Source organism: Fistularia commersonii, chromosome 18 (genome assembly GCF_037954325.1).
Source record: "Fistularia commersonii isolate RoL2024-O1a breed Wild chromosome 18, RoL_Fcom_v1.0, whole genome shotgun sequence".
Lineage (NCBI taxonomy): Eukaryota > Metazoa > Chordata > Actinopteri > Syngnathiformes > Fistulariidae > Fistularia > Fistularia commersonii.
In genome coordinates this window covers 4251545-4269629 of record NC_141301.1, presented here as the reverse complement: position 1 = coordinate 4269629, position 18085 = coordinate 4251545, and the positions used below count along the sequence as shown (strand labels likewise).

The 18085-nt window shown below is 46.0% G+C and overlaps 1 protein-coding gene across 4 annotated transcripts in view; it reads left to right on the top strand.

Moving 5' to 3' along the window:
- The window catches only part of stard13b (StAR related lipid transfer domain containing 13b), a 41548-nt gene extending 23935 nt beyond the window's left edge, over positions 1-17613 (top strand). For 2 of the 4 annotated variants that reach the window (XM_086164079.1, XM_086164078.1), the window contains 13 exons: positions 7430-7501; positions 9009-9090; positions 10663-10726; positions 11988-13345; positions 13458-13628; positions 13726-13885; positions 13983-14181; positions 14938-15151; positions 15592-15706; positions 15820-16041; positions 16123-16340; positions 16430-16606; positions 16694-17613. In XM_086164079.1, coding sequence (XP_086020205.1) covers positions 7430-7501; positions 9009-9090; positions 10663-10726; positions 11988-13345; positions 13458-13628; positions 13726-13885; positions 13983-14181; positions 14938-15151; positions 15592-15706; positions 15820-16041; positions 16123-16340; positions 16430-16606; positions 16694-16811 — 3170 coding nt within the window. In that variant the 3' untranslated portion in view covers positions 16812-17613. Of the gene's footprint in view, positions 1-3024; positions 3560-4093; positions 4585-7429; positions 7502-9008; positions 9091-10662; positions 10727-11987; positions 13346-13457; positions 13629-13725; positions 13886-13982; positions 14182-14937; positions 15152-15591; positions 15707-15819; positions 16042-16122; positions 16341-16429; positions 16607-16693 lie in introns of those variants that run through there. The other 2 variants (XM_086164080.1, XM_086164081.1) reach the window with 2 other exon arrangements.
- Positions 17614-18085: the final 472 nt, after the last annotated feature.

Genomic DNA, 18085 nt, shown 5'->3' with positions numbered 1-18085 from the left:
CTCGAGTCTACTTTGGATCGTAGGGGAAGTCGGCCTGAGAGTTCGACGACGCGCTTGCTCGCGAGGAAATATTTCTTAATGTGCGAAATCATTGCGAGTGGCTCTTCCACTTAGAAAGGTTCTCAGTTCACTTCCGACAGGGGGGAGTTTACGTCCGTTGTTTTCGTCCGGGTCTGGTTCCCTCCTAAACTCCAAAAGCATTGCAGGACGTTCATTGGAGACCATAAATTGCTCACGTCTCCATGATGTGCGAATGTATTTTCGATTCCATATTATTTGTAAGTCAGAGAGCTAATGGCTCTATACAGGACTGTCTCAGAAAATTAGTATATTGTGATAAAGTTCTTTATCTTCTGTAATGCAATGACAAAAACAAAAATGTCATACATTCTGGATTCATCACAAATCAACTGAAATATTGCAAAACTTTTATTATTTTAATATTGCTGATTATGGCTTACATCTTAAGAAAACTCAAAAATCCCATCTCAAAATATTAGAATATCATGAAGAAGTAATTCTTGTTTTTTTAATTACATTACAGAAGACAAAGAACTTTATCACAATCTTGTAATTTTCTGAGACAGTCCTGTATATGCCTCTATGTAACATGTCTAAGAACGAGTGGCTAGCAGTATGTCTCCATATGACGAATGAATAGGAGGGTGAATGGTTGTATGTTTCTACACGACATACGTGTGGGAAGCCTCACACACACACGCATACACACACGCACCCAGGAAAAAAGTTGGTCAATATGACATTTATCATCGGAATCAAACGCTGGTTTGCAATTTTAGGTTTGCCTGTTATTACACTGTTATTACACTGCTGATACACTGTAATAACATAATTTATTCACTCTACGCATTGCATCTATATTATGTATGAATAAAAAGATATGGATGACAGGCGTTTTGACATATAAATGTGAGCGACCGGTTGTATGTCTTAAAATAATATATTAATGAAAGAGTGAATAGTTGCGATGTATCTACATGACTTATGAATAAGGGAATGAATGGTCGTATGGTCCGGTCCAGGACGATCCCCCGCTTCTAGCCAAACGACAGCAGGGAACGCAAACCCGCGACCCCGAGAGCAGGATAAGCAGTATAAATGATGAATGAATGAACGTTTCTCACGTGTGGCAGAGCTGTTCCTTTTAAACCACCGTCCAGACAACAACAGGCCCCCTGTGGAATCAGCGGGGGGGCGTCTACAGGTGACTCAACGGGCTCCCTGTAATTACTCGACCCGCCGAGTCACCCGGCTCGCCTGCCAATCACTCTGACAAGGAGTCACATTCACCACGTACTCAAACCCCCCCCCCGTCACTCCCACCCCCTCCGGTAGATGATAATCAGCCATTGTGCTTTGTCCCCCCACGCCGCGTTAGCCTCAACCGCGAGGACGCGTCGCGACACCGGCGAGGTCACCCCTGAAAACAGGACGTCCGTCTTCTATGCGACATTTGGCCGATCGGGAATTTCTACGCCGACGGCGGTGCAAGAAATTTGCGGTCGGGACGCCGCTCGTCTTTATTTGCGGCGAGGCGTCAGACGGTTTTTTTACAGTAGGGATGCCTCCTTGCGGCGGGCGGCCGTCTGCGTCTGCAATTAGCATCGTAAAGGGGAACAGAGGCCTCGGCGTCCCGGTGTGTCAACACCTCCTCGCCAGCCGGCCCACTTCTTCTTTCTTTCTTTTTTTTTTTTTTTTTTTTTCATACTGTACGCTGCTCCAGGTGTCACCGTCTATATTTTTGCTGATATGCTGTCTTGTCTGGTTGAATCATCTAGTCGTGCAGTCTTTCCTGATACATTTATAGGGGTTGATAGTCGGTAGTATTTATAAATGCTTCTTGACAGCCTATATTGACAGTATCGAATAGATAGTTCTCCCGGTCCACCGTCTTTGTTACGAGTGAGAAAAAAGGCAGAAATGTTATAAAATGAGACAAAAAAATGTGGATTCATGGCGAGGCTGTATGTAAAAACCTCTTCCGTCCACGCCTCTTCAAATCACAACACAAAACACATTTGTTTAAAGCAGCCTATTCCATCTGATGTCCCTTTATTTTATTTTATTTTATTTTATTTTATTTTATTTTATTTTATTTTATTTTATTTTATTTTATTCTATTTTATTTTATTTTATGTTTTTGCCCCTTTGTCACGTTTACTGTTTTTTATTTTTGTATTTTAAGGGTTAGAGTTAGGGTTTTAATCTATATTTTGCATATAAATGGATTTGTGTTGGATAGATAGATAGATAGATAGATAGATAGATAGATAGATAGATAGATAGATAGATAGATAGATAGATAGATAGATAGATAGACTGAGATAAATATAAGTCTACATAAACACACACACACATATATATATATACACACACACATATATACATATATATACACACACACATATATATATATTAAAGACGGGAAATTACATCTCCAAATCACAACACAAAACACAACCTTCCATCTAATGTCACTTTCATTTATCCATTTTTTTATCACTCTGTCACTTTTGTTCTTTTTGTGATTTTTTTACTGTTTCTTTTGAAACAATTTTCAATATTTTGCACGCATATGTATATCTGTATGGCGTCCTTGAGTGTCGAGTAGGGCCTTGAAATAGGCCTTAAATAAGATGGATGGATGGACGGATGGATAGAAAGAGGCCGCTTATATATAACTTGTCGAATGACAGAATGTGATGCAAAGATTAGCATCTCATGTTATTATAGCGGATAATATCTCTCACGTCCCCGGAGCTGCTCAGATTTCAGCTGAAATAAGAAACTAGTCTCCGTTTGAAGTCCGCCGTCCCGCGTCACCCCTCCTCCCCTCCTCCTCCGGTTGTTTCACCCCCCATTCACAAATTCATCTATCAGACAGCGAGACGGCGGCGGGGGCGAGGCAGACGGACGCATCACTCGCGTCGAGGGAACGCGCGGTCTCGCGGGGCTGAATGCCTCAGCGTGATTCATCGCCGGCCATTTCTGACAGTTTATGTCACCCTCCTTTTTTTTTTTTTTTTTTTTTTTATCCTTCCTTTTCCACGGGACCTGCTGAAACAACACCGGGACTCAAAAACCTTTTCACCGCCCCGGAAGAACACGACGAATAATCCTATCGTCGGGGGAACCGATTTCGACAAACCGCAGAGGAATCGGTGCCGTAGAGTTCGCCGCTTGGCTTTTCCGCGCTGATCTTTTTGCCAAAAATGTGCTGAGTGGGGTATAAAAGAGGGCAGAACTGGGCACGAGGTAGGAGGGACGATGAGGAAAGAGGGGGGGGCGTCTCCTGCCGCAGAAAGGGGTGGGTTCGGGGGAGAGATTTAGCGTTTAGGGGACAGGCCTGCGGCGAGCCTATGGTGACGGGGAGAAGGAGGAGGAGGGGGGGGAAGGAGGCCGCGGAGCCGAGTTCAAACTGCAAGCTGCGTTCAGAGAGAGAGGGAGCTGGAATGCGGCCTCGGCGCGGCGACGAAGATGCTGTAACACGTTGAGAGACACCCGAGTCTGGATGGATCTGTGATGATGAAAATACCCCGTGAGTACTTGGCGACCTCTGCGACGATGCTCTTCTCCCGGCCCTGCAGGAAAAAAAAAAAAATCTTTTAATTCATCTATTAATTGTTTTTTTTTTTTAAAAAAATCGATTTCTTCCGTTTAACCCCCGAATTCCGCGCCTTCGCCCAACGAATCTCTTTCAAAAATTAAGTGAACCGCTGATACTTTAATAGCACTTTTGACATTCCGGGGAAGAGGATTGGGTGGTGGGGGGGCATTGTCTCCCGTCCGAACCCGGGAGGGGGTTTCATCCCTTTTGTGACACCGTAATTCTATACTGTACACAGTTTGAGCGCTCCGGGGGTCGCGGAGAGCAAACACAAGTTCTCATTCTTTGGCATCGTGCCCGCCCAGCCTTTTATCCACGAGAGATTTCCTTAGAGAGAGAGAGAGAGAGAGGATGAGAGAGGACAGAATGTCTCCGTATCGTGTTACAGAATGCCAAACAGGGAGGAATTCCCAGCTCGTGTTACTTGCTCTCAGTGGTCCAACCTGTGGCTGGAGGACACGGAGGGACCTGGCGGTGGAATAATACAGGCCTGATATTATCCACCTGGGAGGGGAAGCCTTGGCTCGGCTGAAAGCCTTCCCCTTCTCGCGATACAGGTGGGAACGGAGCACCACGGGGGTGTTGACTCTGGTCAGCGGGGGTAAACATTTTTTTTTTTTTGCCATCCAAGGCCACAGGGAACTGTTAATATTTATACAGATGTCCGTCCCGGCCCCCCAACCCGATGACCAAAGTCGCTTTTTATCGATCGCTAGGCGACGCCGATGTGAAACAGCGCAGGTGGGCTCTGGATCTCGCGCTACCCGCGTCGGGAGAGGAGCCGCCGCCACCGCCGCCGCCGCCGCCGCTGCTTTTGTGTGACTCGGATGTTTATGCTCTCGCAATGATTCACTCTGGAAGACTCTGAGCCGGGCCAAAATCGGAGGTGCGAGCGTGGGAGCGAGAAGCGGTGGAACATTTATCATCCCTGTGGTTTCTGAGCACTGGAAGCGGTGGTAAGAATATTTCTTTCCTGCGCCACGTATTGTCACTCTTTCTAAAATATGTAATTTAAAACAACTGACGGAAATCGCTTTTGAGATAAACGGATGAAATTAGTGGATCACATTTTGGGTAATGTCTGCCCCGGCGTGTTTAAACAAAGATTTTTTTTTTTTTTTTTTTTTTTTTTATAAAGCAACCCGTGTCCTCTAGCACTGGCGTGTCAGACAGCACGTCCCGCCGGCCCTTTCAGTGGCACCTGACTCCATTAGCATTAATGGGAAGGTGCCAACAGTCTGTTTCCTGTCCTTGTCAACGGCGACGCCGGCGCCTCAGATGTTTTACCCAGCCGCGTCACCGGCACCCGTCACCAGCTTCTCATGAGCTGTTGTTTCGTTATCCATCTCCATTTTAAGTGACAGTCCAGGTAGTTCTTTTGTTACTTTCACAGATCCTATCAATCCCGGTGATGGCTCTAGCCGAAGGCAACGGGTGTTCCGGTTTTTCAACCCCCGCTTCTCCTCCCCGCTCTCACCGATATCTCAGAATCGCACAAAAAGGAGGAGACGCGTCTTCACGGGTTGACGCAGAACCTCCGTCGGGATTCGCCGGGAATCGGTCGCTCAGAAGTCGAGGCGCCTTCGACCTTTTTTGGCAAAACATGTCATCGGTATGAGTTTAGCTACCCGTACATCGGAGGACTTCGGAAAAGGCTCGTGGGAAACTATCATCTCACAACCGCTCACATCTAAAGACAAGTGTGAAGAGATTTTAGTCGCAGCCGAGTTTCAAACTGACATTTTACAAAGACTCTGAATCTGACAGGGTCGCTATTAACAAGACTACAACTAGATTCTTTCAGCTAGCTTTGCCATCAGGCAATGTTTTCCTCTACTAGCTCACGCCATCGCTTTTCCTTCTCGGCTCGGTCGTGGTACGTTGGAGTGTTGACGCGCTACGAGCCGGGCCGTTCTGCCCACAGATCAACTCCATATTGATCGGGACGTCCTTCCCGATCGTTCATCCATACTGACAACAAATCCGGTGTCTTTGGCCTTTGGTCTCTCTGGCGATTGTTTGTCTGCCAAGTTTCCTGTTTCTGGTTTTGTTATAGCTCATCTATTGGTTGTTGATTGGGTTACATCAACCAATACATTGAACGTGTTTGATATGTTTGACGAAAACCAGCTTCGATTAATTACCTCCTTATATTTAACAACTGAGATAACGGGAGTGCTGTGACTCCGAAAATTTAATTCTGCCTTTCAGTTTTTAGTCTGGAACCGTGAAAATCTTTTTGCGCAAGATTTGATCAAAGATCAACAAGCTGATTTTTTTTGGAACAAAAGATCGCCTACATCTAAAAGGCTTTTGTCACTGACAGTCACAACATTGATTATTCCACAGATTACTCAACACCGCCACCCGAAACCATATCCATTACAAAGTCTGACCTTCATATGGGTAGTCCAACCCTCAGGGCTGACCCTGTAGTTTGTAGTTCATAATCCGATAAAATTCACCATGTCCTCGATATTTAAGATACGAGACGAGGAATTTCCCGTCGTTAACGTTTACGAGGCGCTCGAATTATCATCCCTTGTGTCGCCTCTGTTTGCCTTTGTGTGAGGTGTGTCCTGTTTGATACATGGAACTGGAAAAAACAAGAACAATTCTATTTAGGGGCTCAGTTGGTTCCTCCAGTCAGAAGGTTAGCAGTTAGATTTCCCGTCTCTTTTGGCAGACGTTTGGAGTAACTTACCAAACCGCAAGTTACTCTCGATGGTCTGGCAGCTCTGCCGCCACCGGGGTGTGAAAGGGTGAATTCATTCAAGTGCTTTGAAACTACAAAGTGTGAAAGAACCATATAAGCTGAGACAATTTTACCATTTTTATTGAAAGGAATATGTGGTTCAATTGGAGAGAACAAAGAAAAGAATCAAAATAATAATAAAAAAAAGTATATATATATATATATATATATATATATGAATAAAAACATTGTGAAATTATATGTGTGTGTGTGTGTGTGTGTGTGTGTGTGTGTGTGTGTGTATATATATATATATATATATAAGAATAAGAATAAGAACAACTTTATTTATCCCGAAGGAAATTGCTATGCCAGAGTTTCAAGTAAAACATAACAATAATAAATAATAATAGGAAATTGTATAAACAGTAAAAAAAAAAAAAAAAAAAAAATGGGGGGGGATAAGAAATACAAATAAAACTATAGTGTCAAAGTCAAGGCTATAAAGTGTTTTAAGGTCTTAAGTGGTCTTAGGTCTTAAGTATATAATATATATATATATATATGTATATATGGGAGTGCAGACATTACCTAAAAATCATGCTTTTTTACTTGACACACTGGTCTGTGTGGTAACATACATATAATAAAATATTACTACTGAGGAAATATAAACCATTACTGTCATTTTTATATTTTACTTTGAATTATATAACTGTGGAACAGACATACAGGTAAATGGTAATGTGGCTGCCTGGAGGACGTAAAGGCCGGTGCGTTAACATGACAATGTAGATGGTTATATAAGGTCCATATCACATATCGCTTCGTATGTGTGTGTGTGTGTGTGTGTGTGGGTGTGAGTGTGTGTGTGTGTGTATGAGCTAGAATAATTGCGGCCAGCCAGACCCACCTGCTATCTCCCAATAATCCGACAAAAGGTTTCGGTTTCCGATGCAGCCTCTTCTGCACGCCCACATACAGCTCGGATACCAGATGCATCGTGATGTTTTTCGGGCACTTGTACAATGCTGCGGTTGTTTCGTCAAACCAAAAACTCAATTGTATTTTTTTTGTTTTTAAGCACGCATTCTTCTCTGTTTCAGAAATCGAGGCGAAAGAGGCGTGTGACTGGCTGCGGGCGGCAGGATTTCCCCAGTATGCTCAGCTCTTTGAAGGTAAATAAAGGTCCTTTGTAAACTCCCATTCATTACAAATGGAAGACATGTTTGATGAACAGATACTAGCCGTCACACAGCAGTAAAACTGGCTCTTTACGTAACCCAAATAAACTGTCCATCGATTCATTCGTTCTTTATCTGTACCGCTGGCGCCTATTCCCGGTTTCATTGGGCGAGAGGCAGGGTTCACCCTGAACTGATCATCGGTAAATCACAGGGCCGCAAATGGAGACGTACAGCTGCTTCCGCTCCCATTTAATGTCATATAGAGCAGTGGTCCCCAACCTTTCTTGGTACAAATTATATATTTTTTCATTTGACCTTCTGGATCTTATTTTTGAAAAAAAAAAAAAAAAAAAAAATTGTTTAATCAGTTGTATTCAGTTGTAATAATCGTTGTATTCAGATTAAATACTGTGAACCGATTGAAGTTATTATTATTTGAACCTCCAGCCATTCAAGATGCAAACCGTTCCAGACCATGCAAACTTCAACTGGGGATCGTCTCGCTGCGAGGCGGAGGCGCTAATCACCGCGCGCTAAAATAAACCACCGTTTCTATTTTCTGTTCTGCATCCGTCTAAAAAGGAGCAACCGCGGATCGATAACGGGCTATTTAGAGAGAGCGTGACGGTCCACGATACCACCGGGCCTGTTGGCGTAATTCCACAACACTTTTGCACAAAACCGTCCATTCACGAGCTGCGCGGCGAGCCTCATTTATACAACCGTCTCCAGGAAGCCCCGCAGCCAGCGTTTCAGCCAGACTTCCGGACACCGCCAAACATCAGCTGCTTTTAAGTGTAATCTTGTCCGAGCTTGAGTTACTACGTAAACATGTCCTCAATGGTTAAAGACTGAAGTCACGGGAAGGGGTGATTTTTATCGGACCTCGGGGTAGCCGTACTCCCTCGGATCCTCTCGGAGAAGCCGGACATTTCAAGCGCTCAGGTCGAATGTGTTCACTAGCCTACGGGATTCCGCCTTGGAAGCGAGACGCCGCCCGGAAATTGACGTTAGTCACAATTCTAAAGCCAGACGTCAATTACAAATGACAAGAAAGAGGAAAAAATATACCATTGACTGTTTTTTAAAAGCCCGCATCTCCACGTCTGCCTCTCTAAAAGAGCGGGCAGAGGCTCGCTGAGGACGTCCACTGCTGCTTCTGCTTTTCATAAAAACTTAATGACTTTACATGAATGCGGTGGAATGTTCGATTCAGAGGGTCTGGATTTGGTCCCTCGGGTTATGTAAGAGGACAGCCATACCCGACGCAGTACGTAATCCCTGCACAGGCGAGAACGCTGTTCCTTGGGCAAAAATTCTGTTCCGTCTCATCAGCGTCACACGCAAAACGTGTTTGATGGTCAACCCCTTATTTTCCGCGAGTTTTCCCGCCACTCTTCGGTGATTCAGTTAAATTGCCAGTTATTCACCGATGCTGTAGTTTTGAGTCAGCCGCCTCCTCTCAAAACCACTTATTTCCTTTTTTCCCCCCCTAAAGATTCCCAGTTCCCCATCGACATTACTCCGGTGAAACGGGACCATGATTTCCTGGACAAGGACCTGGTTGAGCCTCTTTGCAGGTAAGCGGATGAGACACCGAAACACGTGGTCCATCTATGAATCGGCCAATATTTCCTAGCCGGAAAGAAAACGAAACAAAGCATACAAGTTTGGAGACACGGCCTTATGCTGTATTTGTTTTGAAGTGTTGTTTAATGGCGATATTTTTCCCATCGAGCATCTGTTCTTTCAGCTGGAGCTCTAATGCTGGACTGACTAACTCAATGAATGCCAAATTTAAGCAACAACGAGATGTACCCGTATTCAGTGATTTCCTGGAGAGGGTTAAGTGCATAGCAGTGCAACAAGTCAACAACTGGTGGTTACGTATGACTGCATTGTGTGGCGGGACGGTTAACATTTTCAAACAGATGAAAACAGCACTTCAGTTGGCACGGTAACCACAGCAACCGTCCCGAGAGGGTAGCGGGGCGGGGGTACGAGGGTGCCTCGCACCACTCAATATAGTGTGACTCTAAACAGGCCTAAAGCAACTCATCTGAATTCCAAACTAGCCACGGGATAAATAGAAGACAATTGGAAACAGTTCCAGCTTCAACGTGATTTTGTCCATGACTTCACGGAATCTCTATGGTAACATAAGGATGGCTTTGTCTGAGTTACGCCACCACAGTCTTGTGTGCGAAAATAAATACCAACCCCACATACTGCGGCGTTTGTTAGAATTGATATTTCATGTAAGTGTGCGCTCTCTCTGATCCGTCTCCTATTTTAGAAACTACATTATAAGCCCTTCAAGCCTTTGAAAAAACCCCCGTCGGATAAATCCGCCCTTTAGTCGTGTCCCGCTATCAACGGGAACAGTTCTGGGAACTTGTTCTTCATCCCAAGCCATTTACTGTCACAGAGAAATACTGTCATTCTGTAAAGTGTCCGAGGCCCAGAGTGCTGGAGCGTATTTTCTTATGCCGTCATCTTTTCCCCTCCGGCGCTATTGTCGACTCACGTACAGTTTTTAGTACTGTTACTTAATATGTTCCGGCTTGTCCGTACACCCAGACCTCTAATTGCTGGGCACACGCTCCAAGGGTGTATTGTTTATGCCAACGTGATTTCGGGAAATGCGCCGCATTATTCTTCAAAAAAAAAACAAAAAAACAAACAACAACAACAAGGCTTCCCGTGTCACTCCCTCGGAGACCGTGAAATATGATTTCGTAATGTTTTCAGGCATGCGGCCGTATCGACGTGCTGAACGGGCGTTTTATCGTGGGAGCGAATTGAGAGACGCAGGCGGTACGCTAGGATCGCGGCTAAATCTGTCGGTTCACCTTTATGAGCGTTAACACGCGCCACCTTTCAAGTCACTATCGCTTACATCCAGCTCTGCGAGAGAAAGACCAGATCAACCAGTAATTGCTGTTCATTGGTTTTAGGCTCCTGTAACGCGGACAAACTGATTTTCCCCGGGGTCTGGCTGTTCATCCACAACAAAAGCTGATCAGATTAAGACTTAAATAGCAGATAGCATGTGGGTTATTTCTGGAGCGCTCATTAATAGACTGCTCCTGTGCTTTTTTTTTCCTCCTTTTGTATGCTGAGAGATCAATTTTCCTTTTTTCTTTCGGCAGGCGACTCAACACCTTAAATAAATGTGCCTCTATGAAGCTTGACGTGAACCTTCCAAAGAAAAAAGTAAGTGTTTTGGGACAAGAGGTGGGGGAACGCAGTTCTAAGAACCGACCAGCTTGAGTTTAGTTCCAGGGACTACCGTCCTCCGGGGGAACCTTTTTCGGTTTTGCTTTCGCACAGGCGGTAAAGGGCCACAGTTGGAACCAATGTGACCTTTAGTGGCATATTCAAAAACAAACATCCGCGAAGAAGAGGAATACAACAGGGACAACATGCAGTGCGAAGTTGTCACGGCAGAATAATCATGGTCTATAAAATGGTGTTTTTATTTTCTCCCTGCACTGCTTTGCCTTGTGGAAAAACCCTGCCGTTAGCTAAGTCCGTACTTATTTTGGCCAAAATGTTGATGTTCCGCTGCGAGCCTTGGAAACCTCTCTGAAGCATAGCCGGCCAGAAGAGCTTGGACCTCTTCGTCGGTCTGGTTCTTGCTGGTTCTGTCCATTTTGTAGCAAGTCGCGAGAAATTGGCACTCCGCAAGAAGTGGCTTATGAGTTCTACCAGTCACAAAGCTACATCACAAGTTCCTATGAAATCCTAAAATGACCCTTCCGTGGTATGAGCTAAGGTCCGCGGCCCCCAAGGTCCTATGCTGCCCAAAAGCACGAAAAAAAGGCCCAGCGCCTGAAAAACTTCTAGATACTCCAAAAAATTCCTAGGGCGCAAAAGAGGTCTAACGACCCCAATGCATTTATGGTCTTGGCTGATTTTGAAATGTAAAACCACATTGTCATGAAGGAAAGGAAAATTCCGAGCAATGTAGGTTCGCGGAGTGGCATACTGCAGTTGTCACCGTAGCGCAGATATCGAGGTATTCCAACTGACAAAGGTCCTTTTGTATCTGTCCCCGGTTTGGAGTGAAGCCTGTGGTCTTTTTCCACATCTCGGCCCATGTTTGCAAAGCTATTTTTAAAATGGCCATCTGAATGGCTCTCTAGTACCGTCGGCCGATTGCATAATGTTATTATGTCTGAGCGGACTCTTCCGCCAGCTGCCTGCGTCATACCTTGCACTTACCTAAGAAGACGAGAATAATGTCGTCGGTGTAACCGTTCGAACCGTTCATTCGTGGAAAAGGCGTTTCATAAGGAGTAATAATTTTGGTATTGCTCAATAAGATTTGTCCATTTTCTCATTTGTGACTTGTGTTTTAAAGCCAAACGATCATATTTTTAGTCAAACTGCGTCTCTAGGTAACTAAAATTGAGACGCGACTGGCATTTTGTGAAATTATTTAATTTAATTTTTCTTTTCTGTCTTGACCAAGAGTGAAGATTCAGATGAAGAAGACCTGTTTGCCATCAGCGACAAATGGACCTTTGAGTGGAGCAGTCGACGCTGGTCCAGGTTGCAGGACATCGACAGCCTGCTGGAAAAACAGGAACACAGTCGGTCCACTGGCGACGTGCCCCTGAGAATCACCACCAGCAGTGAAAGTGTTCTGACGGACCTCAGCGAGCCCGAGGTCTCGTCTTTACACAGCGGGAGCAGCGGCGGCAGCGGCCATCGAGGCCTCAGCACAGAGGACTCCGACTGCTCCAACCGCACTTGCTCGGATTCTATAGTGATGCCAGACTCTACATCCCTTACAATGTCTCACATCCCCAGAGACATTGCTCACTTTGGCTCCCTGCCTAACAAACATGGCAAGACGAGTCGGACCCGTGCCAAAGACTTCCTGAAACGCATGGAGACGTTGCGCTCCAGGGGGACACTCAGAAGGGGCCGTAAGACGTTGGTTATCGGCTCTCCGATGCTGCAGCAGGAGGCCCAGGCCCTGAAGACGCTGCAGTGCGTGGAGATCATCAACGGAGACGGCGACGCTCCGGAGCAGCCGTCGCAGCTCCTGCCGTCCCAGTCCAGCAGCGAAGGTAGCAGCCATTCCAGCGGGAGCGCCGGCAGCACCCCCAGCCTGAAAGAGCGAAAACCTTACCGGGCTGACCACAAACGCAGTGGCATGTATTTGGAGGACATAGACATCTTCTCAGGCACCCAGATCAATAAGGTTGCCGAGCAAAACCGCCGAAATGAATTTTGTTCCTATGAGGACCTAGTGGTCCACATCCCGAAAGACCACAAGCCAGGAACTTTTCCTAAAGCGCTCTCCATAGAGAGCCTGTCCCCGACCACCGGAGCTTCCATCAACTGGCACACCGGCAGCATGCACCTGGACTCCCAACTGATTTCATGCAGAAAGGAGTCCAGACCTGTCACCCAGTGCTGCTCCAGAGGGAGCCGCATCAGCGTGTATGACAACGTCCCAGGCTCCCATTTGTACGCCAGCACCGGAGACCTTATAGACCTGGAGAAAGAAGACCTCTTCCCTCACCTGGATGACATTTTGCTGCACGTCAACGGTCTGCAGCAGATCGTCGACCACTGGTCCCAGAATGTGCTGCCTGAAGAAGAAGGGGTGTCAAAGGTGGAAGGGGTCGGGGAGGATACGTCAGACCACCAGTCTTCGAGCCAGATCACACTGGACTTTGAGGTGGACTCCGTGATGGAGAGTCGGACAACGCCTATCGATGGGGACAGAGACGGAGTGTCCCTTGCGGAGACGGACTCCACACGGCTCAGGGAAAGGAGGGACTCTGGAGTAGGTGCCTCACTGACACGACCCAATAGGTAAGGGTTTGCTAGAGCATGCTTAACATTCAGCAAGTCGCTCTCTTCATTTGCACCAAGAGCCAAAACGGCTTCAATTTATAACTAACATGTATGTATCTTGTTGCATTAGGCTACGGTGGCCGAGCTTTCAAATATCCAATCGTCTGAGCCACTCAGTTGCCTCGCTGCAAATCACCAACCAGTCAGGGGGTCAGCTGAGTTTGTTACAAAAGTTCTCACTGTTGCGTCTCACCGCGATCATGGAGAAGTACTCGATGTCGAACAAGCACGGCTGGACTTGGCAAGTCTCTTTTTTAAACTTCTCCGCTCGGCCGTTTTTTGGGAACAAAGTAAAAGTCGGGGGTGATGTTGAGCATGTTGTCAATCCCGCCTCCCAGGTCTGTGCCAAAGTTTATGAAAAGGATGAAGGTACCGGACTACAAGGACAAGAATGTGTTCGGAGTGCCCCTCATAGTTCACGTACAGCGTTCTGGACAGCCACTGCCCAACGGCCTGCAGCAGGCCCTGCGGTACCTGAGGAGCCAGTGTCTTGACCAGGTCAGCCAAAGCACAAGCGACATACTTGTAGCCTAATAGGGAGCGACAAGGTCACCGAGAGGGTACATTTTTTTAACAGCGCTTGTTTTGCTTGTAGGTGGGACTTTTTCGTAAATCAGGGGTGAAGTCCCGAATCCAAACTCTGAGGCAGTTGAATGAGACTTCTCCGGACAACGTGAACTACGAGGACCAGTCCGCCTATGATGTGGCAGATATGGTCAAGCAGTTCTTCAGAGATTTACCAGAACCCCTCCTCACCAGCAAGCTCGGGGAGACCTTCCTCCACATCTACCAATGTAAGCACGTCTTCTTTTATGGAATTAGGCTTTGTTTTATTTTCAGTCGATCACATTTTGGCTTCTTGCTTGTCGAAATCCTGAGGTCACAGCTGTTGTTGTTGTTGTCGGCCAAAATCATAATTCTCGACATACATGTTTTTGTTGTCCTTCTTTTCCTGCTCCCTTCAGGGGTCACCGCTGCGTATCAACTTCCTTCATCTAATCCTTTCCTCTCACACCAACTAACTTCACGTCCTCTGTCACTGCCCTTCCTCAAGGCCTCTTTTCTGGCAGTTCCAACCTCGGCATCCTTCAGCCAATATATTCACTATCCCTACTCTCCACGTGTCCAAACCATCTCAGTCTGACTTTATCTTCAGAACATCTGACATGCGCCGGATGGACTCGTTCCTGACCCTATCCGTCCCCCTCACTCCCAAAGAGGACCTCAGTGTCTTCGTCTGTGCTGCCTCCATCTGGGCTTCATATCTTTTTTGGAGTGTCACTATCTCAGTGTGCACCTTTCCTGTCTGTCATTGTGTCTGACTGCAGAATCCAAGAGCATTGAATGTGTAACATATCAGATAGACCACAAGATAGTCGTGTTAATTTTACTCATCTGGTAGCAGCATCGACTGAAACATCCTCCAAATTCCCTGTTGTGATACCGCTTGAGAAGAAGGCGTTCTTTCATTTTCTCAAGAACTTTTGTTTTTTTTCCCAATTGTTAATGACTGGATTCATAAAAACAACCCTGTTTTCTCATTCGCACAGACGTGCCAAAGGACCAAAGGCTGCAGGCCGTGCAGGCTGCCATAATGCTGATGTCAGACGAAAACAGAGAGGTGTTGCAGACGCTTCTTTGTTTCCTGAGTGATGTCACATCCTCCGTCGAGGAGAACCAGATGACACCAATGAATATTGCAGTGTGCTTGGCCCCCTCCCTCTTCCATCTGAACATACTCAAGAAAGACAATCTCTCACCGAGGTAAAGCCTACGTTGTTTTCGGCGCTTTTGCCGCGGCTTCCCGTCCGCAACCCTCGGTCAGTTGTAATGTCCGCCGGCCTCTGCCTAATGAACATGTTCGCATCCTTGTAAACTCCCGGATGATTACCTTAAGCCGCGACTCCATAAATGCAGACATAAAACGGGGTGCGGGATTTTCTCAGCCCTCGGGGGTGCAGTGGATTACTCCCTTTCTGGACCGGTTTTATAAGGACAGGGAAGTCTTTTTTAAAGTTAAATGTTTTATGGGGTCACGCTGTGCACAAACAAAGCTGAGTTCTCTAATTTACCGCGTCGAGATGGTCGGTTAGAGGATCAAAGAAGTCCCACCCCCTGCAGAGCGCAGGATGGGTTTTATATACTGCGCCGGGACTTTGACCCGGGGATTCTACCATCCTAATTTTTATCAACATAATCCCCAGGGCCATGCAGAAGAAGTACGCCACTGGCCGCCCGGACCAGAAGGATCTGAACGAGAATCTAGCCGCGACACAGGGTCTGGCTCACATGATCATAGAGTGCAATCGTCTCTTTGAGGTACGGGACTCCTTTCAAAAATCGAATGATGCAAGAATTTCAAGCTGGCATGCAAAAACTCAGACACCCTCCCGATGTTGCTTGCTAACCGCGTGCCTCTAAACACCCATTAGATCCCTCATGAAATGGTTACTCAGTCGCGTAATTCGTATGTGGAGGCCGACTTGCACGCGCCGACGCTTGATGAGCTCTGCAAGCAGCTGGAGGACGATGACGGGACATACCAAAACCATATGGAGGGGAGACTTCAGAACCTGCTCAAAGAAGCCCGGGAGAAGTCCAAACACTGGGTGTCCTGCAGCAGCTCTGATAACACAGAGCTGTACTATAAGAAGGTCGGTGTTCGTTGTTTTGACCTCCTTGATATCTTTAGGCCCGATACTTAAATCGGATATTTCGCTTTGTGTCGCGTCCAGGTGGGAGACGGAAACCCGCTGAGACGCTGGCGAGTGTCCGTGGAGGTGGAGGCGCCGCCGTCAGTGGTGTTGAACCGTGTGTTGCGAGAGCGCCACCTGTGGGATGTCGACCTGCTCCAGTGGAAAGTGTGCGAGACACTTGACAAGAAGACGGAGGTGTTCCAGTACGTCCTCATCCGAATGCCCCCCCATCCCAGCAGAGATTTTGTGGTACTCAGGTGAGTCCAACGGGCATCGATAGACTCTCGGGCACAAACTCTCGTTGTTTTCCGTCAAGTTGAAACGCTATTTTCGTGCGCCTTTCCAGGTCGTGGAGGACAGACTTGCCCAAAGGAGCATGTTCCCTAGTTTCCGTCTCGATAGACCACGAGGGCAGTCCGCTTTTAGGAGGGGTACGAGCTATCGTCCTGGAGTCCAACTACTTGTTGGAACCCTGCGGCTCGGGAAAGTCCAGGCTAACTCATATCTGCAGAGTGGACCTGAAGTAAGCAGGATTTGTGTGGCGTAAATCCAGTTTGCGTGTACATCCGGGATACTTGAAGAAGACTGATAACTGTGTTATTTGTTTCAGGGGACGGACTCCGGACTGGTACAACAAGGCCTTCGGTCACCTTTGCGCCGCCGAAGCTGCCCGGATCCGCAACTCCTTCCAACCGCTCATCACGGACGGTCCGGAGACCAAAATCTGAGACTCTCTAACCATTGGGCCTTTAGACTTCTTACTAGCGGGCACAAAAAGAGTGCGGACGAGACCCCCGTAAGGCACAATCTTGTTTTATTTCAATTTTTTTCCCAGAACACAAATGCGCTGATAATAATTTTGAGCCCCTATGTTCTTGCACAGTCACATTAGAAGACATGCTATAGGTGCTGACAATAATTACTCAATGGGAAATTAATCATCCTACCAATGTCCGTAGAATGAGAGTTTAATTTTACTTTGATATTGTTAAACTTGCATATTATTTTAATTATTATCTTTATTATATTGTGTTATTGTTGCTATCATCTGCGATGTCGTGGACATTTTAGCTCTTAAATGCTTCCGGGAAGCATGTAAATATAATTAACTTCAAACAGATTCAAAGCTATAATTATTTTGACGTACACTCAAGTGTCAAGTGTATATAACTGTGAATATAGTGTACATGCATAAAAATTGTATATATTTGTATATTTGTGAAGGCATTAATATTACATATGTTAATTTACTATATATTGATTCTCCCACTATGTCAGTACTCCTGTTATAAACGTGTTAAACTGATGTAAGCTGGTATTACTTTGCTTCAGTATTGTCATTCTTGGAAAGAAGTGTATTTGTTTTTTTGTTTTTTTTTTTGTTTTTTTTTTTAAAAAAAAACAGTTTGACCTCCTATGGTTGTGAAATGACTTAAGGTGTGACTCGATCACACCCGCTTCACGGTACAGGATCGCGCAGTTGCCGAAAAGAGACCTTTTTTTTTTTTTTAAATAAAAGTATCAGAATAATGATAATGTTTATTTTGCGGTGATTTCACAGCGGACGCTGCATTCGTAAGGGGGTGACCCGTGGCGTCAAGCACCAACTCCTCCTCAGCCGTGGTCTTTTAGTGATCTGGGACAAGAGGGACCTCTATTGGTCGTTTCAAGGACACGCATGATCAATCAGGGAGGAGAAGGATTCTGAGCAAAACATCTGAGATTCTTTTGACTTTTCTTAAAAATATTTCACTTATCTCAGCTATGGGTTCCCTCCCAGGTTAATTTAACGTCAACCGAGACACTTGTCGGTACATAAAAAAAAAAGGAGTGTAATCCAATGACCCAGGTCTAGGTAAATAGCTGCAATAAAGAAGAAAAATCAGCGATAAAGCAATTAAATAAAGTCATAACAATAAATCCGGCACGCAGGGATGTTATTATAAAAGTCGATAAACACGTAAGAGTCGAGGGATGTATGCGATTGAACTCTCCCACAGCA